The 26,121-nt window shown below is 47.4% G+C and overlaps 1 protein-coding gene across 1 annotated transcript; it reads left to right on the top strand.

Moving 5' to 3' along the window:
• Nucleotides 1–15,258: 15,258 nt before the first annotated feature.
• On the top strand, nt 15,259–24,886 carry SLAMF8 (SLAM family member 8; the record flags this gene model as incomplete). Its single annotated transcript, XM_081113031.1, has 5 exons — nt 15,259–15,349; nt 18,855–19,181; nt 22,424–22,720; nt 22,804–22,926; nt 24,822–24,886. 5 exons carry the CDS (start codon nt 15,259–15,261, stop codon nt 24,884–24,886), a joined length of 903 nt encoding a protein of 300 aa, XP_080969157.1.
• Nucleotides 24,887–26,121: the final 1,235 nt, after the last annotated feature.

Here is a 26,121-nt window from a genome sequence, read left to right as displayed (position 1 = left end):
GCCTCTGAGCCCTTTGTCCTGGTCGGGGTTCTGAGGAAACTCAAGGAGCACCTGAACGAACTCTGAGTCCCCCTCTTAGCCGAAGAGCAGGAAAAGGTGTGGGAAGGGCAATCCCCACACACACATCAGGTTCAAGCAGTGAACTGGCCACAGCAGCCACAGATGTGTTATTGCCACACAAGTGCAAGGTCAGAGTCCCTTCTCTCTATATACACTGAGAGGCCAGATTATTATGACCACCCCATCAGTACAATGAAGTGAATTAGTTATGCAAATAATAATAATAATAAAACCTTGAGAGTATTTGCTTAGGAAGTTTTCAATATTCAGTATTTTTGGAAGTGTCAATGAAGTACTGATGGGATGGTCATAATAATCTGGCCACTCAATGTATATGTAAATGCTTTCTATTATGGTCCTCAGTCCCTTTGGATGTGCTTGGCCTGACCTGTAAGGAGAGCTCATCAACCTGCACATCCCAGAGGGCTGGCCGTGAGCTGCTCCTGTACAGCATTTCCAACTTTCAAGCTGCTTGTGAGGTGAGGGCTGAGGGGACCCTGAGGTTCAGTGAGACCAAGGGCCAGCACCACGAATGCTGCCTTTCACGTGCAAACCCTTCCTGGTTTCCAGGTTGATGGAACCGAGGCTAGTCCAAAGCCTTCGTGTGAGGAGTACATGAGGAAACTCACTTTGCCCTTACATACTTAAAAAGAGATACATGGCTGTAGAATCTATTTTTTTTAAGATTATATAAGCTATTTTTTCATATAGTTCACCAGTGTAAGTCATTTGCAGGGCCTGTAGTTTGGTTTGGTTTGTTTAAGGCACCCACATTCCTTATGTCTGAGTGGTCACTGAGGGATCAGTTACTAGTATACTTGCCAGTCTGGGCCCTGGCCCCAGCCTTGCAGGTCTCTGCGCGGGAATCACAGTGAGTCCCTGTCACAGATGCTGGCCTACACCAAACCCACCCACCTCTCCTAAGAAGAAGTAGGCACTTTCAGAGAACTCCTGGAATGAAAGGAGCTTCAAACATCTAGCATTTCCCCTTGAACTTATTAAAAAGGCAAACACAGACCCAGTACCAGACTGTCGAATCCCAACCTGGTCTCCAGGCAATTTGTATGAACATTAAAGTTTTAAAAGCCTGGTCTACCTCCGAAATACATCCTTCATCAAGCATGAACTACACTCATCCACTCACCTTTGGAAACTTAATTGCCTGGGGTTCGGCTCTGAGTAAAGACAGTGGATAAGACAGAGAGGCCCAGAGAACTAGTAAGATAACCCATGCTGGCATTTTTTCTCACTTCTCTTTTATTCCCTTTTCCTCCTTCCCTTCTCCCACTCTAACCCCTCTCCATCCTCTTCTTCCTCCTCCTCATCTTCTCATCACCTGTCCAGTCCATGTCCAGAATACATCTGGTCCCCATCCCCTGTGCCTCTCTCATTGTGCCAGCATGACTGAGCCACGCACGCCACGTCACCTAGAAGTGCAGGGTCCTCACTGGTCAACCAGGAAGTGCCTGCAGAACCCAAGCCCTTGCCACACCTTCTATAAACAGGTGCCCCTTGTAAAGAGTCAAAACAGACAAGACAGCCCTGACCGGTCTGGCTCAGTGGATAGATAGAGCGTCAGCCTGCGGACTGAAGGGTCCCAGGTTCGATTCCAGTCAAGGGCATGTACCTTGGTTGCAGGCACATCCCCAGTAGTGGGTGTGCAAGAGGCAGCTGATCAATGTTTCTCTCTCATTGATGTTTCTAACTCTCTATCCCTCTCTCTTCCTCTCTGTAAAATATTAATAAGATATATTTAAAAAAAAAACAAAACAGACAAGGCAACTCATGAAAAAAACACTGATGATGGGGACCAGGAAGGAACCAGCCTTTGTGGTTATCCCCAAAGACTGCCTCGTGCCTGCGTTTTCATTCCTCCCCCCCCCACCCCCACCCCACCCTCCACCACCCCTACCCTATCCCAGTGATACTCAACAGCTGGTCTGAGGACTGGGGCCGGTCTGTGATTTGTGTCTATCAGTAGAAGATAAGTAGTGCAACTGAAATAAAAAAACTTAAAAACTTTTATAGCAATCCGACAGAGCGGTTTTATGCTTGTTTAATATAATCATAAAAAATTAGGACTTGTATTTTGTAAACCCTTTTTAATTTCATTTTCTTAGTAGTTTGCTTTTATTGTATTCTACAAAAGTAACGCTCCTCAAAGGATTGGAAATTTAAAAAAAAAGAAAGACAGGTTCTTCAACACAAGTAGATGAGAAGTCTAAGGAACAGAGTGAAGAAATAAAATGGAGTCACTATAGTCAAACTGCTCAATTCCTAAAATCAGGTAGGCTGAGGCAGGAGGCAACCATTCTATTCTCATTTTAACAACCTGGGAACTTAAAAACGTTTGAACTTTCCAGGCCTGCATCGATGCCTGGATACACATCAGACCTCCAGAGAACCCTCTGGTTACCTCCTGAAGGACTCACATATCCAGACCACCTGGCACCCATCATCCAGACCAACTGATCTGGCTGATACCTGTCCTCGACCAGTCAGTCCTACAGCTAAGAATGCAGGACTGACTATTCCCACGAATGCATGTTTTACGGAACTCAACTTTTCCTTCTTCTTTGGAACACTCCTGGGGTTTTGCCTACTTGTCTTTACAGTTTGCAAACTCTAAGACTCTTGAATACATTTTTTATCATTTATTTCTACCAAAGCCTCCATACCCTTTTTTGAGTTCAGTCGACATACCAGGGTATATGGTGTCAGGTGTCATGGAATCCAAAGAAAACTGTGCTTCATTTCCGGTGCTGTTGTTGGATTGAAACGAGGCTTTGTCTCCTCGACAGCTCCAGGATTCCAGTGATGAGTCACCTTGGTTCTAAACCTCCCTCCTTCAGTTCAGATTTAGAGTATTTATTCTTGGATACTCTGATACCAGTTTTTGTGATGGGGTACCCTCTTTTTAAGTCTGTTACAGAAGGACAACTCCCTTCTAGAAGGTCAGCTGGAATTATGGTCTATCTTCTGCTAAATATTTGTCTCAATGGACTTCTGATAAGAAGAACAATTTAGAATTACAGTGCCCACTGTGGGGAACTTTTGAGATTTCAAAAATATTCTATTTAAGTGCACAATTAGAGATTTTAGAAATGCTGAGCAAGCTAAATTGGAGGCATTTTGCAATTGGTATTTAGAGGCCTCTAAGACACTAAATGATTCAAATATACATTTAATGTCTCTTGTTTTTTTGTCTGACCACAGCTTTCAGGGGGATTTATCTTTAACATGAGACCCTGCAAAAGTTCCCAAAAAGTACCCTTCTTGGCAACTCTAGCTATACACACACACACACACACACACACACACACACACACACATTTTGGACCTTTCTTTTGTGTCCTTTATTTTTTTATTTATTTTTTAAATGTGTTTTTAGTGTTTTTAGAGAGGAAGGGAGAGGGATAGAGAGATAGAAACATCACTGAGATGAGAGAGAAACATCATGGATTGGCTGCCTCCTACAGGGGATCCAGTCCACAACCTGGATATGTGCCCTGACCAGGAATGGAACCAGTGACCTCTTGGTTCCTGGGTCAACACTTAGTCACTGAGCCTCACCAGCTGGGCTGTGCACTTTATTTTTAGTTTTCAAATATATTTTTTATTGATTTCAGAGAGGAAGGGAGAGGGGGAGAGAGAAACATCAGTGATTAGAGAGAATCATTGATTGACTGACTCTTGCACGCCCCCTACTGGGGATCGATCCCGCAACCTGGGTATGTGTCCTTGACCTGAATCAAACCCAGGACCCTCCAGTCCACAGGCCCACGCTCTATTCATTGATAGAGCTGGGCTGTGCCTTTTATTTTTAATAAAATGAACCAACTTAGCCAAAATAATTTAAAATTCTAATGGTCATTGATAAAGACTAGATGAAACCTTAAGAAAGCCCAATGTCCGAGAATTTATGGGAGGAGCTAGGGCTTCTGAAAGTCTACGCAATTGCAAGAGTCTGCAAGAACTCTACAGGAAAAACTGTATGCTTATAATAAAGTTCTCTGGTTCTAATTTCCCCTTCTCTTAACTTCCTCTTCCCTTGAGTAAATACCTCTCCATCTTGGCAGGCCAGGCAGAGCGTGCACGTGGCTTGCCATGCCTGAGGGCACAGGATTGCAACTCTCTTTTTCCTGAATAAATCCTTTTTGGTGATGAAAGGCCTACTAGATATTAATTTTCAATCAACACGGCTCAGGAAAAACTTTAAGTCCACACTGAGGGCCCTCCAAACCTCTGGGACAATGCATGCATTCTTTGATTGATATGCAGAAGCCTCTAAAAGGCAAATTGACTTTTAAAAAAATCCTCTAAAAGAAACGTTGGCCATCTGATCAGGTGCTTTAAATTTCTTACTGTTTCTCCTGCCTGAAACCTGACCAGATATTTCAAAAACGACCAAGTAGGCAATTAGACGGGTATGAGCAGAGCAGGAACAGTAGGCCAGGTACCCAATGTCACCAGGGTGGGAAGTCCCAGGTGCCTAGAAACAGGCAAAACTAGAAAAAACAAGCATTATAGGCTAGGACCTTACCCCAAGGTGACCTTTCCTCCCCTAGCATTGCTACTAGCCCTGCGCTTTTTCATATCACTAGTCATGCGGTTTTAGACCCCTGTAGAGGAGGAACAAGGGGGACAGAGAATAGCCTCACAGGACTCCCATTCAAGCCCTTGCACAACCACTCCCTTACGCATTAAGCCCTCAGGACAACAAGGTTTTAACACCCATTGAATAGTCTTGGGAACAGGCCTCGAGGCCTCAGGTCTGTTGACCATGGAGACAGAGTTTTGGTTAAATTGGAAATAACATCGAGGCCTCAGTTGTGTTTCAGCTCCAGGCTCAGAAAAGCAGCCAAACCAGATGAAGTGTTCTCTGACTGACATCAGGACCAGATGCAATGACTAATGACCCCCTCCCTTAGCACTGGCCAATCAGTAGAGACATGACCCTGAAAGGACACACCTGGAAAGCTAGTACGTATGCTATTGAGATCCTTCTCCGAGATCTCTCCTGCAATGTCTGCTTTTAGAAAACAGATAAAAACCCTTAAAGCAAGTGGTTCTCAACCTTCCTAATGCCGCGACCCTTTAATACAGTTCCTCATGTTGTGGTGACCCCCAATTTCATTGTTACAAATTGAACATAATTAAAGCATAGTGATTAATCACAAAAACAATATGTAATTATATATGTGTGTTTTCCGATGGTCTTAGGCAACCCCTGTGAAAGGGTTGTTCGACCCCCAAAGGGGTCGCGGCCCACAGGTTGAGAACCGCTGCCTTAAGGTAAGGGACCCAGTATGTTCTCTCTCTCTCTCTCTCTCTCTCTCTCTCTCTCTCTCTCTCTCTCTCTCTCTCTCTCCTTTCCTGAGCCCACACAGCCCAGTTGGCTCCATTCATCTACCTCTGTGATTTTTTCAATAAACTTCTTGCATTAGAGTTCTTGGCTCTGGATTCTTTTTTAGCAGAACTACGTACCCGAGGTCTAACACCACTGTCAACAAAAGGATTTAATAACTTTTTGAACAGAAATTTGGCAAAATTGGAAGTTGCAAATTTCAAGCCTAATGGGAATTTTTTAAAGCCTCTTCCCCTAAGTTAACATAAAACTATGTACCCAGAGGGAAAGAAGCAAATTAGGAACAGTGTAGTTAGACAGGTAGATCAACCTATGATGTCACTTAAGTCACAACCCAATTCTTTGGGGAATTGAGAATAACTGTTCTAATTTTACAGATCTTTGCAAAACCAGAACTGCAATTCTAGAAGCAGCTCAAAGCCCACCTCTCCTTACTATCCTCAATTCCTCAGACGGACAAAGAAAATAGAAAACAAGTGTCTTCTAAAAAAGCACAAATGGGCACTCTGGCTCCAATTCTCCTTCCCAAGGACAAATATAAATCTTAATTGTCTTCTCCACAAATATGAATTAAAAAACGGCCTTAGCCATCTGAACAAGTGAACTTCACTTATTCGAACTGCTCTAAATTAGTGTGTGCGGTGGGGATGCCTTATTGTCCCTGTTGTGGCTAAAATTTTAAAAAGAAAACTACCAGGTCTCTGATTGTGACTGTCTGTATATGTCTATGTCTATGTCTATGTCTATGTCTATGTCTATGTCTATGTCTATGTCTATGTCTATGTATGCCTACCTCCAGAGGATATTACCAGAATTCTTTTGTAAAGAGTTCTGTTTAATTGGCTTAAAGAACTTAAGCACTTACATAAAAATTCTCAAAAACACAATAGAAACTAACCCCAATGCTTTTCAGGATCACATGATCGGGGGAAACACTTGATTGTAAAGCTATTTAAGTTTGGTTTGATTAGTTAGGCATGCCTTTAGAGTTACCAGAAATAAGTACAATACTTTCATTCTACCTGGGTTTAATATCCAAATAAGTTCATGTTGTAAAATTTGTCTGCAAGAAAGATAATGATATGATAAAATTGTCAGGGTAACCTAAACATAATTATTGAGAACAAATAAAATAAATAGATGTAGATGGGATAAAAAGTGTTAGGTGAACAATATGCATGTTTATGGAATGTCTACTTACACAGTTTTTCAAAATATTTTGGTAACTTGAAACCATAGAGTTTTGTCAAGTTAAGTTAAATGATGAGTCAAATTAAATTTATTGAATATATAGATCATTTCCAAATAAGATAAAACACTGAAACATTAATTGCTAAGTAAGTCTATCTATTTCTGACTTATTACAGAGAAACTAAAAAATAAGTTTGAATCTGTTAATGAATATGTTATGTACTTTGTTGAGGATTTATATGTTTCTAAAAATTATATAGTTTTCAGTGAAAAAGCCTAGATTCTAGAGGTTATAAAGTGTATTCGTGAGTTTGCCAATGTATAAATGTTGATATAATAACTCGTAATTGCTTACTTTTAGTTTTCACTAGAAATTAAGGCTCCTAAGGATTAAGAATTCTAATTAATATGGAAGGAATTAATATATGTTTTGGTAAAAGAATGAATTTAAAAAAAGGATGCATTTTTGTTGAGGAAAAGGAAAATAGAGTGTGTTTTTGGATAAGAAAAGATATAAAAGGACATGGGGTTGTTTTTGTTGAAAGAAAAAAAGAAGTAATTCTGTCCTAAAGTAAAGATAGAACAAAAACTGAATGGTATGTGATTATTGTAGAAGGTTTATTAAAGTTGTAATGGGAAAGCAATCTTAAAAAAAATTTTTTTTTTACATAGGGTCAAGTTAAGATTGGAATATATTTATTTAAGTTAGCTTTCTTTTAATAGCAAAAGTGCACTGCTATAAAACTATATTTGGTTTTCTCTCTGTTAAAAGGAGATTCTTATTGTACTATTAGTATGTTCTTAATAAAAAGTTATAAAGGGAAAGTAAAGATTTGTGTTTTATTAAGACCATTTTCTGTGCACTGTATCCTCAGGTCTTTGATTGCTTAAGTAAACCAAGTCATCTTAATTTTTAAAGATCTAAATTTTGCTTACATCTATTTAACTTTCTGTATTGCCTGTGAAGTCTGTACTGTCACAATAATTAAACAGGTAACTAAGTATTATGTCATGGTGACCTATGCTTCTATTTGACCAAGTGTTTTAAAACTCTTGATATACTTGACAAACTTTCCAAGATTCAAAAATTAGAGCCTTTCTCTTACCCTGAACATAATTTTAATATTTTTTCAAAAAGGATCCCTGAAACATCTTAAAAGAAATCTCTTTCTCTCTTTATATAAAAAATAGAGGGTATTACACTAATTAGGCCTATTTTATATGCTAAAATTATATGGAAAACATTGGCAAATAATTATTATGTTGTATTTGTATGCATGATAAATACTATTATTAAAATAAATGTTCTAGAAAGTATATGGAATTTCTAAGAATCTACAATGTCCTGATATGTTTTCATTTGCAATTCTAATTGCTATCTTAAAATGTTGAGTGTTTTAGAGAAAAGCAAATTTCTTTGTCAGCTGCACTGTCCTCAGATCTTTAACCTTGTCACTCTAAGTCCTTGCATTTACAGAGATTCATTGTCTTACTCTGATACCTTTTGCAAATATGTTTCATCTTTTGAGAGATTCATGAACAAAAGAACTCTGACACTAACTCTAAAATACAGGTTTCTGATCTACTTTCAGATCATACCATTAAAATGGATGAAAATTTGCAGAACTGAGGAAAAATTGCATTTATGAAATGGCAAAGAAAGGATCAAGATCACTAAGAATTAATAACATAGGACCAAATGAACTGATGGGGATAATTATAATTTTATGATTTTTATTTGAAATATTACTGGTTCTTTAATCTTTTATTTTTCTAGATATAAAGAAACCTTTTTTCTCTTAGATGATCTATGGCTTACAACAATTTGGTAAATTATACCTTTGTAAGCAGAATTAAAACACTTACCTTTTTCTCCCTACCTGTCCCAGAATTTTGAAACTCTCAATGAGTATTCTTCTTTTCATGGCAATATTGTTCTTCACATAATTTCAATAAAAATCTGTTCTATTTGTAACAGGACACAATTGATAACTGGTTATATTACCAAGGCTTTGACTGAAATGTCATATTGGAGAAAACATGCATAGACTCAGATATGACTAGACAGCTTTAAGGAATTAAGATTAATTTATGAAACCAATAATACCCTTGGAAATATTGAACTGGTACCTTGCTTCCAGGGTTCCCAGCAGCCTTAGCAGGTGAGTGAGGAAGGTCATTTCCTTGCAGGTACAGGAACCCAGGATACTTGGGGGATCTTAAGAAAAAAATAAAGGGACTCACTCAAATTCATAGGTATTGCAGGCAAAGACTGATGGAAAGCTCTTTGAAAGTTCAATCTGGAGATTCTTTAAGAAAAATTTCATCAAAGCAGATTTAAAAGAGCCTAAATGGTTAATTACTATACTTGCTGCTCCCGTGTAAATATCATGCCAACTTTATTGAAAATAAAGTTATTTTGCAAAAAAACTTCTCTTAATTTGGCTATCTTTGGCAAAATTGAGGGTGATTTTAGAGAGGAAAATTATGTTTCAGTACTATGCCTTCGTGGATATTAGGTTCTAGTGCTGCTCGTCATCTTTTGAGATTTTGTTCCTACTTACCAACTGGACTGAATCCTGAAATCTTCTAGTTCCTTCCAAAGTAACACTTGCAATATTTTTCCCATCTTTTTAACTTGGAATCATTGAGAACTGAAACTGAACTTTTCCCAAAATAGCTCATCTATGGACAATCTCTGTGCCTGTGGCAGAAAAATTACCAGAGACATTCAAATTGCCACCAGGAAAATCTATTAGATCGTCGCTGCCTGCCTTCACTCCAAATGCAGATGCTTCAGCCAGACATCTAGAAATCTTCCTGCCTGACTGCCTTCAGAACTCAGAAACTGGGAGTACAGTCTGCTTCAATCCCTAGCAATTGTTTTTCTTTAGTTTCCATAGAGGTGCCTCTTACGAAATACCTTAGGGCTTGTACCACCACCTAACTTTGGGAGCTCCCTGCACCTTCACCTCCTGAAATGGGAGACAACTGTTTAACTGAACTACTTATTGACAAGACTGAGACTAGATTCTGAAACTGATATATAATAATGTCTTCATTTATCCTTCCCTAATGCTACAACCTAAAAATTGGCACGAATATTGACTTAACTGTACACTGAGGTATGGCAAGAATGTCTCTAGCCCATGTCCCCTGTCCAAGGAAGGCATTGCCATTGTGGCCTGAGGGATTTTTAAATGTTTCCTTTAATCTATAATGTTTTCTGATAGATAAGTCTTGATCAAAGGGGGAAATGAGGAATAGAGTAAAGAAACAAAATGGAGTCACTATAGTCAAGCTGCTCAATGATTAAAACCAAGTAGGCTTGTTATATTATAAATCAGAAGACGCCTTAATCAATAAGTCAAATTAATTTGGAGTCTTTTATTATTACACTAGTACTAGCGGTACCTTGGGGATGTCTTCATCTACTCAGAGTAGAGTGTCTCTGTCAAATTCTGGGCCCCAAATAGAGGAAGTCTTTCCTATTTATACTTTTTTCAGTTCTTTGTCTTCCAAATTTAGAATGAGACTTCCAGACCTTCTGAGAAAGAGGTCCTGTGTGCTGGAAGGGGCCGTGAGACCACATCTCGAGGCCTGGCCTGGCGCCAGCACTGACAACTCTGTCTGGGGCACAGTTTATGGCCTCTCTGGAATGGGAGTCGTCTTATTTTCCTTATTATTTAAGCAAGCAAACATTTGCAGAAGCCAGAATAGCAGGGTTAAAATTTTAAACAGCAGTTTTTACCCAAGATGGAGGTTACTAGGCTTCAGGCTGAGGCAGGAGAAAATGATTTTATTATTGTTTTGACAACCGAGAAACTTAAACTTTTGAACTTTCCGGTCCAGCATCGATGCCTGGATCACCCTGTGGTTACCTCCTGAAGGACTCACATACCCAGACCACCTGGCATCCATCATCCAGACCAACTGATCTGGCTGATACCCGCCCTCGACCAGTCCTACTGCTAAGAATGCAGGACTGGCTATTCTCACGAATGCACTTTCTACTATAAAAACTCTTAATGTTTTCATCTTTTTTGGAACACTTCTGGATTTTTGCCTTCCTGTGTTTCCATTTGCAAATTCTAAGACTCTTGAATAGATCTTTATTATTTATTTCTAACGAAGCCCCCAGACTATTTTTTATTTTGTTTGACAAGTTCTGCTCACACACACACACACACACACACACACACACACACACACCACGGGCCTGGCCTCTCAGGCGCTTTGCTGTCTCCTAGAAGTTTTCCCCAGCCCAGCGGTATTTGCACAACTGAAAACACCCTTTTCCCTTAGTCTAGAGAAGAATGAGCTGGAATTTCTCAAAACAAACACTTATTAAGAAAACGGGGGCGGGGGACCCCATCAAGAACAAAGGGGAAGTGGAGCTTTCAGAGACCCGTGGTCTTCAGCCCAGGCGTCCTTAAAGCAGGGGCCTGAGGACACTCGCGGGCAATGGGACTTTCCAAGTTCTCGAGGGACTGACCCTGCAGACACCGAGGAAGGGTGCCAGGACACCTGCCTGCCCCAGTGCCACTGTCACGGGACTGCCCACCGCAGCCTCCACGGTCTCAAGACTCTGAGCTATGAAACGTTATTTTTCTCTCCCAGTCAGTCAGCAGGGGTGACCTGGCTTTGCCTCCTCTAGGGACCTGGGCTCTATGGGGTCACCTCACCTACAGGCTAAGAAGAGAGGCAAGAAGTGCACAGCTGGGTTGAGGCTGAAGAGGCAGCCTAGAGCTGCCCCCTTAAATGAGACAGAGGGTAGCTGAGAGCCTCATGGCTGCCCTCTGGTGGCCATCGTGGGCAGTCAAGAACCTACACACCAGCCTGCACTGTGGTGTGGTCAGTTCCATTCATTGTAAGAGATCATTCGCTACTCAGTCCTGGCCTGGTATGCAGCTCTACAGTTTAGATACAGACAATGAAAATAGAGCACAGCTCTTTCCCCGAACCGGGCAGATTTCACATGTTGGGACTTCTTTCCTTTCTAGATTTTTAAATTTAAATCCGGTTAGGAAATAGGGCCTTCTACATTTTTATTTCAATGAGCATCCGCTAAACAGCTCTGAGTCCTTCATCTTTGTATTGACTGTGATAACAGAAACTATAGCCAGGATTGACATGATGGAAAGAGCCAGGCTCTTTCTTCCAACACTGGGAAATGTTGTGCCCTGCACACCTTTCCTGTCTCCCTCTGCCCTGCTGGAAGAGGCTGCCCTTGGCAGGCCCGGAGTGGTCAGCTGTCTCCTGCTTCGGCACCCATTGCTCACTGTGACTCTGATCAGGGGGATCCTCTCTCGAGCTCTTTGAAAGAACAGCCTGTGTTGTACTTGTTTCCAGAATTCTTTCCCACGGGGGTTACAGATGCATAGTTACTTTTATTGTCAGTGTCATGACCGCTGTCATCACCGGTGTGAGCTCCTACCCTCCCAGGGATTACACATGCCAGATGCTCTATAAATGTTTAAAGCGTGCGTGTGCACAAGATGGGGAGCCAGCAACGTGTTTGGTGAATGAGTGAAGGGACGGATGAGTTTCCAGCTCTCTCGTCTCAATAAAGCACAATCCTGGCTTTGTTTCTGTCTTCTGCAGCCTCCCTTCAACTCTCTGGGAATGTGTGTCTTCGCCTGAAAAGCAGACCCTACCCAAGCCTCAGACCCCTCCCACCCCGGCTCCTCCAGGCCATTCCACTGAATTCTCTCTTCGCCCTTCAGTTTCTCCCTCTGCAGTTGTGTGCATCAGGTCACTGGCCCATCAAAGGTCCCACTCCCTCTACCTACACCCAACAGGGCCAGGGCGAGGAGGAGGCAGGAGAGGCACCTGGGGCACAGAATTTAAGGAGGCATCACCTTCAGGGCCGTGTATGTGTGAGAGTGCCATCTTCTTGCGGGGGGAGGTGGGACCTTTCATGGGATCGCAGGGGCCCACCCGCGGGAGATTGTGGTGTGGTGGGATTTATTTTGGGTGCAGATAGAAGGCTGCCCCCAAGTTTCCAGGGTCTCATCTCCATCCATCCCCCTGTGGAAGAAGGCCGGTGTTGTCTTCATCAAGCCCGATACAAAGGCCAAGGTAAGAAAGTTCTGTGCGTGTCAAAGCATAGTTCGTATCTGTCCCCATCCCGCCAGCACAGTCCGGGCTCAGCTGGCCCTGTGGCCGTGTTGGGTCTGCTCAGCTGCCGGCACAGGTGACTGCTAGACCTACATGAGCACCACAAAATTCACGAACAAACAGGACTAGTGAGAGAGAGAGAGAGAGAGGAGAGAGCACCCTTTGTCAGGCTGAATATATTATCTCAAGCTTGGGAAAAACCAGGCACTTCTTCAAACTAACCATTCAACTTCCCACGCTTTCCCAGGCTTCTGATGTGTCCACTCCCTAACCAATCTATTTCCTCCGTCTTCCAGGATTTGGGTCCCTTATCCTATCCGATCTTTCCCCGGCCTCTACGGTTGCCATCTGAGCTTTTGCTGCACAATGCGCCCAGCAGAGTAATTTCTTCTGTTGTTTTTATTCCTCTGGAGGGTGGAGGCTGCCCGGGGGGAGGTGGGGGGAGCTGTAATTCTTAGTGAAGCACTCCGAATATTGGATTCTGCTTCCCAGTTTATTATGCTTAATAATGTCTGGTTCCCTTTGCTCTCTGCCTTTGTTAATATCTAGTTACCTACGCTGACAATCTCAGGGTATTTGAGGTGCATCCAATCCACACATCCAGGCCCTGCCTCAAACCCAGCCTTCCTGCCTCCTCCCAGCAGGGCTGCCTGCACTGGCTGGCAGGGGGGTGGGAGGGCTTGGGCTCCCCGCCCCGGGCAGCAGCTTTGGGGCTGGCCAGGCCCTGGTGGCTTGCTGTCGGCCGGCAGCTCATGCCAGCAGCTTCTCCATTCTATGGAAACGGGAAACCGCACAGTTGAAGGCAGACAGGAAGACAGGGCGTAGGTTGGGGGTGCTCCTGCGCTCTCAGCCCCCATCCTGAGCACAGCCTTGAAGTTCCGCCAGCGCTCCCCCACGCTGCCCTCCTCCTCACCCCTGGCTCCTAAAAGCCTGCTGCGTGCTCCTCCCTTCTATCTGGGCTCTGCCTCTGCCTCCTTCCCTGCCCCACTCTCTCCTCTCCTCTAACAGCCTTTGTCCCTTCCTCACCTCTCCCCCTGGGAGGAAACACAGCCATCAGGCCAGTCCAGGGAGCTAGACGGGGCATCGCATGGGCATGGCGCACCTTGCACATCCACCCCAGTGCCCTGGCCCCGAGTCTCTGCCCCCAGCAGCTCTCCAGGTTCATTTGAGCTCAGGCAGCTGCTTGGCCATAGTCACCACCTGCTCCCCGCCCCAAGCCCTTGGCCCCCAGCAGAGATGGGCTGATGGCACTACTGTGCCTGACCCCGCTTCCAGAAGGGCCTAGAAGGCTGGGGGCAGCCCATTGCCAGCTGCTCTCTAAGGAATGCAGGAGGCCTTGAACTCACCAGCCAATCGACTCCAGTGCACGCCCTGGAGCGGGGTAAATGCTGTGGTCTGACCAGTGAATGGCAGTGGGGAACCTGCCCCGCAGGCTTAACCCTTCCTGCGCCTTCCTGGTCCATTTTCTCCGAAGGTGGGATGTTTTCCTGTACCCCCCCCCCCCCCGACCCCCTCCCTCCTCCCCATCAGTTTCACCCTGAGGTTTGCCCTGGGGGGAGTGGGGGGCGTATTTCCTAGTTCTCCCTGACCCCCTCCTGTGCTGGTGGTGATGACTGGGTTACTTAGCCTGTCTTCTCATCACAACTGCAGACGCCTGGGGGGCAGGCGCTGTGCCTTTCACCTGTGTGTCCCTTGCCCCTGGCTCAGAGAAGATGCTCAGCCAATCCCTGCTGCGTGAGTGATGGACTTGGCAATGGCTCATCACGACTGCCTTCCTTTGGCCTCTGCCCAGAGCCAGGCAGCTCTGTCAGGATCCCTGCTCTGCCCTCTCTCTGGAGAGCTCCTTCCTGCTTCGGTCAGAACCATCACAACCGCTGCCCCCAGGGCTTCCCTGCCGCCTCTCTCTCCCCAAGCAGCCCTGATGCCGTCCTCCCCAGCCCCTCCCTCCACGAGGAGCTGCTCAGGGCCTCCCCGTGACCACCAGCTCCAGAACCACTCGGAGTGGAGAGCCCCTCGCTGCCCTGCTACCCCGACCCACGCAGAAGCCTCGTATGCCACAGGGGGAAAGCCGCTGGTCTCCAGAACCGAAGTCTGATACCAACCCCAGTATTCCAGGCCCCTGGAATCTGACCCCAACCCCCTCCTCATTCTTACCCACTTCAGCCCTAAGGGATTCCTCCCCGGGGCCTTCGCTTTCCCTGTTGCCCACTTAGCCCCCCACCCCCACCCCCCCGGGGAGTTGGAGGATAGGATGTGGGCTTGTGTGGGGGCCTGTGGCCTGCGACTGCATATCCAGCCAAAGGCCCGGGAAAGGGACTGACTTACAAGAATCGGCTCCTGGAAGAGCCCAGCCAGGCCTGCAGCCAACTTCCACTTTCCTCGGGATGTTCTCAGTTCCGGGGCCTCTTGTTTTGAGTGGAGATTCCTCCTTCTGCACATGGGACTTTCCAGAAGGGTCACAGCTCCTTCGATGCAGCCACGCCGCCTGTCCCCATTCAAGCCTTCCCCGCAGGCAGAGGATGTCCTGGGTGCTGGCGGTCGGGGGAGCGCTCCTGGCTCTCCGGAGAAGGGCGGCTGTGTGGTCCCTGTGGATGCCCCTTCTCTGGGCAGGTAAGTGGGGCAGGTGAGTGGCCTGTCCTCAAAGAGCTGCCCCCTCCGGCCGGCCGCCCCTCACCAGATGTCTGCACAGGGTCCCCCAATCCCAAGTAAGAACCCAGGCGCTGGGAGGAGGTCGGCAATACTGATGCAAGCTTTGGGGAAACTTTTTTTTTTTTAATATATTTTTATTGATTTCAGAGAGGAAGAGAGAGGGGGAGAGAGAGAAACATCCATGATGAGAGAGAATCATGGACCGGCTGCCTCCTGAACGACCCCTACTAGGGGTTGAGCCTGCAACCCAGGCATGTGCCCTTGACCGGGAATCGAACCCAGGACCCTTCAGTCCCCAGGCCGACGCTCTATCCACTGAGCCACACCAGCCAGGGCTTTGGGGCAACTTTTAAAACTAGGCCAGGCAAAGAGATGCAGGGTCCTGGGCGGCAGGAGGCAGCAGCCCTGGGAGAAGTCGGTTTAGTTTGGAGAGGCTGTTAAGACTGAGGCTGCTGGCACCAGTGGTTTGGAAAGAGCTGGCTGTGAGAAGGGTGAGGGTCTGGCAGTGCTAACACGTGAGGATTCTAAATACTGTGTGTCTGAGGAGCACAGGGAGGGCAGGGCAGAGCAGGGATCTTTCAATCTGAGGATGTATTTCCAACAGCCTGTGGGAAGCCAGGGCCCGTCAAGAGGTCTGTGTAAGGGGTACTGAGTAGGGATGAGAGGCCAGAGCAAGTTTAATGCAGCACATGTGGGCCTGGAGGACGGATGATCTGGTGATGGGATGCCTGCCTGTTGGTCTCTTCAGCCCCAGGCAATCCCTGCAGTCTGCCTGGTGCCCGACTTCCCTCCCTTGGGTGAGAAGTGCTCAGTATGACGCGGCTCAGCACCGCAAGGCCAGGGCATGGGAGTCCGGGGGTGTAGCCAAGACAGACACCTTTGTCCACCTCAGACTCACAGTGACTTGGAGATGACTCTGTCCAGTGTCCCTCCAGAGTCTCCAAGCTTGAGGGCTCCAATCTCTGCAGATTTCAACATTTCTAGACATGTGAAGGAAATTCCTCACAAAAAAGAAATCTGTTTGGTTCAAAAATCTTTCAAATCCTTGGCCTTGGGAGGCAAAAATAATTTCGCCAAAAGCCTCTTGGTGGTAAACGAAGTGAGTACAACTGATGGGTGCACCCCTTGCGTTATGGAGGGGACGGTGTGAGCCCAGAAAGGAGCGTAATTGCTGAAGGTCACATGGCTCATTCTGGGCAGAGCGGGGCTGGCTAGGACCCAGGAGTCCTGACGGCCATCCAGTGCTATTTCTCCTCTACATCCTGTCTCTGCCCTGCATTCCCCTGAAGTCATCGCCAATCAAGCCGGAGATGGTTGGCGCCAGGGAGTGCAGGGAGGCGTATGAGGGGCTAGGCAGGGGTGGGCAAACTTTTTGACTCGAGGGCCACAATGGGTTCTTAAACTGGACCAGAGGGCCAGAACAAAAGCATGGATGGAGTGTTTGTGTGAACTAATACATGTTAGCACTGCTGCTGGTGAAGGAGCAGAGGGGAGAGCAAGAGAACCCTCCGCTCTTTCGGCTCCGCGGGCGGATAGAACAGCCTAACGGGCCAGATCCGGCCCGCGGGCCATAGTTTGCCCACGGCTGGCTAGAGTTACCAGTGGCTGGTTGAGTGACCATTCAGAGCACGTCTCCTTAACCGAACTCCCAGCACCTGGGTCTGTCTCACATCTCCTCTCGTTCTGCCCTGCACCCCTGCAGCCACCACTATGCCAGGCACTAGGTAAATCAGCAAATCCTGCCATTCGTTCTGTAAAACTTGCTGAGTTTCTACATCCTCCTCCTGAACAGAGTGGGAATTGGGAGTGCAAAGATGGAGAGAGGAACTCACAGGCCAGCGGGAGACACTGACTCATAACCATGCGATAACAGCAGAAACAAGGCCAATTCATAGCAAGGATCCCAGGCTGCTGAGGGAACGCGGAGAATGAGTGTGTAACCTGCAGGGATGGACGGGGGAGATTAGGGAACCCTGATGCTTCAAGGATGAGCAGACATTAGCCTGTGAAGGGGGCAGGGCGCACTTGAAGCAGAGGCATCACCCACAGGCCTCAAACTCCACACGTTCCCAGCAACACTCAGCCCCCTGCCGCCTCTCCCCTTTCTGCTTCTCCTCCTGTCCTGGGTCACAGAGAACTGGCACCTTGTGGGTTCCAAGGACCTGGGAGCCATCCTTGACTCCTTGCTCCTTCGCTTCTCAGACCCAATCTACTACCAGGTCCACTGATTACACTTCTTCTTCTTTTTTTAATATATTTTTAATTGATTTTTTTACAGAGGAAGGGAGAGAGATAGTTAGAAACATCGATGAGCCGCCTCTTGCACACCTCCTACTGGGGATGTGCCCGCAACCCAGGTACATGCCCTTGATCGGAATCAAACCTGGGACCTTTCAGTCCACAGGCTGACGCTTTATCCACTGAGCCAAGCCGGTTTTGGCTGATTACACTTCTTATCTCTCTCAGTTCCTGCCACCTCTACTCCCCTCTGTTGCTCCCCCTCAATACAAACTTCCATCACTCACCTTTGGATTAAACAGGGGTGGGGACCCTTTTTTGGTTGAGGGCCATTTGGATCTTTATAGCATCATCCGAGGGCCATTCGAAATAATCAACGTAAACATTAGCCGGCCATATTGGGCCAGACATTTAGTGAACTCACCCCTCAGGCCTTGGCAGGGCCAGACCCAATGATTTTGCCGGCCTTATACGGCCCGAGGACAGGAGGGTCCCCACCCCTGGGTTAACACAAGCAGCCTCGGGTTTGCCCCACCTACAGGCCTCCTCTGCCCGCTCCAGGAGCGATCTCTCTCACAGGCCTCTAATCCTGTCCCTCTCTTACCTAAAACCTCTTCTAGGGCCCTCATTGCTCGGAGGACAAAGCCCAGGTGCCAGTGTCACCCTCAGGGCCCTGCACAATCTGGTTCTCTCTGTAAATTCCCTGCGTTTCTACGTCCCAACTCTGCAGCACCATTCTTACCCCCCCCCTCCCCCCCCCGCAGAGACCTACTTTCAGTTCCCTGTGCACATGCTCTCTCCCCCCTGGCCGTCGCTGTCCCCTCGGCCTGTAACGCTTCCCACCCCCCGCGCCAGCCAGCCCTCTGCTTGGCCTGCCAAATTCCGCTTCTCCTTTGGCCTCAGTTTACCTGAACCCTCCAGACCAGGTGAGGTTACACCCTCACGCTACCCGTGTTCTCCCAGAGTCCCCCCCTTTTCCCATGATGGCACTTGGCTTGCTATATTTTAATTGCTATATTTTACTATATGTTAATTGCTTGGCTTCCTCTCTGAGCTCCATGAGCACAGGTATGAATTCTTTTTAACTTTGTTCCCAGCCCCTGGGACAGTGCATTCTCAACGTGGGTGAAGGGAGTGGGGGGAGAGGAGCCCCAATTTGCTCTGTGCTGCTTGCAGGAGAGATTGGGGAGCCTCGGGCAGGCGGAGTGACGTGGCTCTGTTCTTGCAGGACCGCTTCCTGTCGCGGCTACTGGTGCCCACGTGCAGGGCCAGGTGGGGGGCTCGGTGCTGCTGGCGGCAGAGTGCCACCCTGGCTTCCAAGTCCGAGAGGCCATCTGGCTGTCTCTCTGGCCCTCGGAGGAGCTCCTGGCCACGTCTTTCCGGGGCTCCCTGGAGACCCTGTACCACTCCCGCTTCCTGGGCCGCACCCGGCTGCACCACAACCTGAGCCTGGAGCTCCGGCCGCTGGAGCCTGGGGACAGCGGCAACTTCTCCGTGTTGCTCGTGGACACTGAAGGCCGGGCCTGGACCCAGACCCTGCAGCTCAAGGTGTATGGTGAGTGTGCCTGGCACTGGTTCTCTGCCCACCTTCCCTCACAAAGTCCTGGAAGGGCACCTTGAGTCCTGGGAGCTGGAGAACTGGGTTCCAGAAACCTTGGGCCTCTGACTTCGTGGCTGATTCAGAGAGTCTCCTGCAGCCGCATCTGAGAACGCTCCTCAGGTTCCCCCAGGGGAGCTGGATCGGGAGCAGCCCCGCTCTACAGTCCTAGTCTGAGCCCAGCGTGGCATTTTCCGGACTCAGTGGTCTTGGACACAAGGCTGAGCTCCGACATTCGCCATCTCATTAGTAAAGTGGGCGTCATGATGTTGCCACATAGATGCTCATGGCAGTGAAGTGCAGTGGGGCTGGGAAAGCATCTGGGACGGAAGTTCACCTGTGCCTCACCAGTCCAAAGGTGTCAGATTAAGACATGCCATTATTTTCTGGGCCACTGAAAGGGAAAATATTGCCAATTAAACTATGGCACTATGTTTTTATTAAAATTTATAATTCAACTATAGTTAGAAGTACAGAATTTTTATTTTATATTTTAAGAGTTATTTCAAATATATTTAGAGATCTTAACTATATATAATATTCATGGGTTCTTTCAGTCATTCGTAGTTGCAAAACGTACCATCTCCAACCTTATTGGCTAAAGACAGCTATTTTATTTCTCACAATTCTGTAGGTTAGCCTGGCTCAGCAGGCAGACCTCTGCTCTGCATGGGTTTGCAGGGTCATTCATGCAGCCTCACTCAGCACCTCAGCTCAGGTGTCTGAATTCACTGGGGACAGAAAGGGGCTTTCTTTCCAGCAACTTCACCTCCACCTCCATCACAACCACCTCTACCATAACCTCTACCACTATCACTACCTCCACATCTTCTTCCTCCATCCTCACCTCCACCATCACCACCTTCCTCCTTCATCACCTACCACTATCACCGCCTCTACCTCCACCATCACTTCTACCACTAACACTACCTTCACATGTACCTCCACCAGCACCACCTCCACCTTCACTGCCTTCCTCCCTCATCACCCTATCACCACCTCCATCTCCACCCCCACTACCATCTCCACCTCCACCATCACTTCTACCACTATCTCTACCTCCACCTCCACCATCACTACCTCCACCTTCACCACCTTCCTCCTTCATCACCCTATCACTACCTCCATCTCCACCCCCACTACCTCCACCACCACTACCATCTCCACCTCCACCATCACTTCTACCACTATCACTACCTCCACATGTACCTCCACCGTCACTATCTCTACCTTCCTCCTTCATCACCCTACCATTACCACCACCTTCACCTCCACCATCATTTCTATCACTATAACTATCCAACTTCACCACTCCACTATCAGCTCCACCTCTATCTCCATTACCCCCATCACCTTCACAGCCACCACCACTACCACCTCTACCTCCACCATTACTTCTACCACTATTACTATTTCTACCTCTACCTCCACCCCTCCGCCATCACCTCCACCTCTACCACCTTTACTATATTTCTTATGGTCAAGAAAAAACAATGGCCTTCCAGCTCTCATTTAGATACCTAGTGGCTTGGAAATGATATGTGAATGACCCCAAAGCACAATTGTAGTAAAACCTTGGAAATTTGGTAGCGTAGAGCGGAGGACAAGGTTCAAATTCAGGAATGGAGAGTAGGGGTGACAGCTAGGAAGAGGGAAACAATGAGGGAGAGAAAGGCAGTAGCAAATTGGGAGGAGAGAAACACCCCGCCCCCTCCCTGAGACAGCTAACTGGCTGCCACTCAGGGTGCTGACAAGCACTTAGACGGGTGTCCCTCTGGATGCATGCGGCCCTGAACCTGGAGTACAGTTTGGCAAACAGCGTGCTGGCTGGGTTTCAGCACCCCCACCTTCCCCTGTTCCCCCCTGGCCAAGGCCCTCGTGCAGTGAGTAACCTACACAACCGTACAGGCAGCCCTGGGGCTCCTCCCTTGTTGAGTCTCAGCTGCTGCCCATGGGAGATGAGGACATGAGTGTGAGAACACATGCAGCACCCATACCGCGAGGCTCCAGAAGGCCTTGTTCTCAGCATCCGAATTACAAATTGTGAGGAAATTGCTGTTTTATTGCTTCCAAATGCATAGCTTGATTAGAACTAATTGCACAAAACGGCCAAACAGCCGTCCTTAGGCGCTCTGCTCTAACAATAGATAAAGAAGGATTTGAATTAGCAGATCAGTTACCAGACATGTCAATGTGCTCATCGTGTTTGGAAGCAGCTTGTCCTCCTGAGGAGTATAAATATCTCCCCTGTAAACTTTGTTTATACTATTAGTGTGCCCAGCATTTTTTTTTTCTTTTTTCATATTCCAAATCCCAACACACTGAGCTGGCATCCATGAGGTTTTACTCTGCTTGGCTTTGGAATGCTGTCAGACACTGAGCCCTCATTGTCACCAGCAGGCTCTCCCGCTGGCCCCCCTTGCCAGGGAAACCCGGGATTGACTCATCAACCTGCGTAGGAAAGGGGAGCAGGACACCAGTTTGTTGAATGGCCCAGGCAGCTGAGCACCTAGAGAGTGAGGATTATGAAGATAACAAGACAGAGCCCCTTCATAGCCCTATTTGCACCATTGTAATTATTTTCTTAATCATTTCTTGTCAGCATTTGTCTGCCTCACCAAACTCTAATCTCCAAAAGTCCAGGCATGTGTATGATGGGCGCTGCTGCTGCTGCTGTTGTTTTGGTTGTTGTTTTGTTTTGTGCCTGATGTGATAAATGCTCACCATCTCTCTGGTTGATATATCAGGGGGAAGTGCTATGACAAGAGACAGACAGAGGGCTTGGAAAGCTCAGCACCACGCCTGGAGTGTCAGGGAAGGCTTTGCAGTCAGGGCAGCAGGCAGTGTGTCCAAGCTGGGCCCACTGTTTTCTAGGGGGCCGAGAAGATAAAGGTATGTGTGCACTGCTGAGACATATGAAAGCATGGAAGAGCATGACATGTTTGAGAGGACTGGAAATTAGGGAGGACCAGCAGGAGGGATAGCTGGAGAGATGGACATCAACCATTTTATGGAGGATTTGGAATCCCACACTTAGGAATTCAGCTTTGGTCCTGCGGTCAACAGGAAGCCAGACAAGGTTTGGGAACAAGAGTGGACTAGTCAGAGGCGTTACCTACCCCGGTGTGGATCCCAGAGCCAGGGCGAGGGCCCTGCCCAGCACCCCAGTAACCCAGACCTGCTCTACTATTTTTGCCCAGATGCAGTACCCAGGCCTACGGTACAAGTGTTCATTGCTGTATCTCAGCCCTCCAAGACCTGCCAGGCTTTCCTATCCTGTTGGGTCCCCAACATCAGTGACATAACCTATAGCTGGCGACAGGAGGGGACCATGGACTTTGGTATCAAGGCACATGGCCTCTTCACAGATGGACAGGTGTTGAGGGTTTCGCTGGGACCAGAAGACAAGGGCATGGCCTTTTCCTGCATTGTCTCCAACCCCGTCAGCTGGAATTCGACTATAGTCACCCCCTGGGAGAGCTGCCATCATGAGGCAGGTATGCCACAGGTCAAAGGTCATTGTGGGGTAGTGAAGCATCAAGTCCACTTCTGACCCTGCCCCCTCCATGTCCTGCCCCAGGGAAGGCCTCCTACAAGGATGTGCTGCTGGTGGTGGTGCCGGTCTTGCTGCTTCTGGTCCTGGCTGGTCTCTCTGCCTGGTACTGGGGCCCCTGCTCAGGTGGGAGTTCTGCAAGTGCTGGAGGTGGGTGGGGAGCTAAATCTACTGGAAAGATGGGCAGATTTGGACCTTTTCCTATTTGTCTTCAGATTGTCTGCCCTCTATACCTCTCCCACCTCTTATCTTGGCCCTCTCCATCTTGCATTCTGGCCTCCAATAAGAATTGAAGTTCTTTTGTAGCTCTTCAAGTGAGCTATTCTCTTACATACATCTTCAGGCCTTTGCACATTCCATTTTCCCTGTCTAGAACACACTTTCCATGATTTCCCACTCAACTCCTTCATTGGATTATCTCCTATAAGATCTATATTTTATCTATGTCAAAGAGGGGGAGGAGAAAGAGATAGAAACATCAATGATGAGAGAGAATCATTGATTGGCTGCCCCTGCACACCCCACAACAGGGATCAATCCCGCAACCTGGGCACATGCCCTGACTGGGAATTGAACTGTGACCTTCTGGCTCATAGGTCGATGCTCAACATTGAGCCACACTGGCTGGCTAATGTTCTGCCTTTAATGCCCATCGCTTACCCCACTCACAGCACTGATTGCACTTACTCTCCCACAAAATTCTTAACCCTTTAAAGGCAAATGCTGGGTCACCACTGGGCATCTAGCAATAGTTTCTGTTACATAGCTGTATCAATAAAGTTTGTTGAGTAAAAGTTTAGTCGAATCCCAACCCCTTGTTGCCTAGAAAATATTCTCTGAGCAAAGTGCTATCTGCCTGGAGCTGATCGTGCCTCTTTGTCAAGGAGAAGAAAGGGGAAACTCAGTGGTCAGCCAGGTTCTGAGCTCTATACCCATCAGCCCTGCCTTTGCCCCTAATGCCCCCTCCCCCCCGAAAAAAGCACCTCCATTGGCCTGGGCTTCCTGGTTTTGTGCATTGCAGGCTGTGTGGCTTGCTGGCACAGGGTGGAGAGAGCGGGTCAGCAAGGAGAAGGAGGCATAAGGCCTGAGTCGCTCAGCATAGAGCTGGAGCAGAGGGCTGGCTCTTGTATGTTCATTCCCTGGGGATGGGGAAAAGCAGCTGAGGTCACACTCCATCCAGGGGCCCTGTCTGTCCCAGGCGGTCCCTGGGATTTATGTAGAAGCTGGGAAAGAGCAGCTTTTTGTTTTAATAGCTTTATTGAAATATAATTCACATACCATACAATTCACCCATTTAAACTGCATACAGCCCTGGCCGACTTGGCTCAGTGGATAGTGTCGGCCTGCAGACCGATGGGTCCTGGGTTCGATTCCGGCCAAGGGCACATGCCTGGGTTGTGGGCTCGATCCCCAGTAGGGGGTGTACAGGAGGCAGCCGATCAATGATTCTCTCTCATCATTGATGTTTCTATCTCTCTCTCCTTCTCACTTCCTCTTTGAAATCAATAAAGAAATACATTTTTTAAAAAATAAAGTGCATACAATTCAGTGGCTTTTATTGTATTCACAGAGTTGTGTATCCATCACCACAATCAATTTTAGAACATTTTCATTACCCCAAAAAGAACCCCCAAACCCCTTGGCCATCCCTCCCTAATCAACCTTCTCGCACTCAGCTTAACGTTGTCAAGGCTCAGAAAAGAGTGGCTTTGGCCACCGAGAAGGACAGAAAGGCTCCTCACAGGGAGTCCAGAGCTGGCTCTGGCTCTGCCATGTGGCTTCTGGCCATTTAATTGGGTCCATCCCAGCTCTAACTTTCTATACTCTTTATAGCTAAATGCATGGCATAGCTGCCGAGGGAGGCTAGACAGTAGGAAGAACTACTTGTCTTTGAAGCATCTCCTTTTCCATGGTCTTGATAAAATGGGGGGCGGGGGGAGGGTTGTGGGTGTGGGGTTTTTTTGCCTGAGATGACCTTGGGCTGGGTCAAGGTTACTAAGATTCTAAACATTGGAGGGGTAACCTTCTATCTTATCTCCTTGCAGGGAGAAAGAAGAAGGAAGTCTGTGCTGATGAAGTCACTCTACAGACAGAGAACCCCCCTGTGTAGGATCTGCCCTGAGGGAGGAGATAAACTGATGTGGGATCATGAGGAACCCCACTGCCCAGGCACATGATGGTCCAGGACCTAGTTGGTGCCTGGAAACTGCCATGGTCCTCGTAGCTCCTGTGAGACGCCGTTGCACTCTCCAGGGGCAGCCTGGGCAGCTGTCACATTGGGAGGACAGGAAACATTGGCACAACCTTCCACACTCTCTCCCTTCCCTCTGGCCGTATTGCATGCCCTGGCTTTGGTCTGGGCAAGATGGGCCTAAGAAGATATTCCCTAAAGGACACTGGACATTCTCCAGGACCCACCATTGCATTTGTTGAAGTCCTAAGCCCAATTTCTCAAAATATGACTATTTGGAGATAGGGCCTTTAAAGATATAGTTAAGGTTAAATGAAGTCATTGGAATAGGGCCCTAATTTACTAGCAATATGCCTGGGGTCCTTTTAAGAAGAGGAGCGACACCAGAAATGCACACACAGGGAGAAACAGCCATGGGAGGACACAGAGAGATTGAAGCCAAAGAGTGAGGCCTCAGTAGACACCAACCCAACTGATATAGTGATCTTGGACTTTTGGTCTCCAGAACTGTGAGAAAACAAATGTCTGTTGTTTAAGTCACCCAGTCAGTGGTACTTTGTTTTGATAGCCCTGACAGACGGACCTGCAGCAACGCATTGCCTCCAGCCTGGGTCCCAGGCTTTAAGAGACATTAGACCTCTGAACTGTGACTCTCTGAATCACCTACTTCCAGCCCCAGTCCCAGCCCTAGCCCAAGCTCCTGCAGTTTGAGATCCTGATGACCAAGGCATTGTCATAAGAAAAGGTCTAGAAATAGGTGAAGGTGGGAGGCGAAGGACAAGGGTTTCTCTTTCTGGCCTGAAAGGCTTTCAGGTCATTTGAGTTCATGACCCTCAAAGGTAATTTACAGTTATAGACCATCAAAGGGTGGTTTTTATCTCATGGTTGGGATGGGTGCCATTTTATAGGTAACACCTTTTTGTAGATAGCAACTTTTTAGTAGATAACTTCACCCTCTCTGTTAACTATCATGACTCCTATAGGATCTGGGGGTGGGACTTGAGATTCTTGCCTTCAGTGACCAGAAAAAAAAGATATTAAATTTGCCCCAGCCAAAGTTTTTGCACAACTTCAAGAAAAGCAGCTCAGTTTGAGGTAAGTGTCTCTACCTGAGACTGAGAGAGGAAAGAGCTAGGAAAAGCTAAGAAGAAGAA

Source organism: Myotis nattereri, assembly GCF_964212035.1.
Source record: "Myotis nattereri genome assembly, chromosome: 18".
NCBI classification, from domain to species: Eukaryota; Metazoa; Chordata; class Mammalia; order Chiroptera; family Vespertilionidae; genus Myotis; species Myotis nattereri.
Note: the sequence above shows the minus strand (reverse complement) of the source record. Positions and strands in the feature narration are given on the sequence as shown.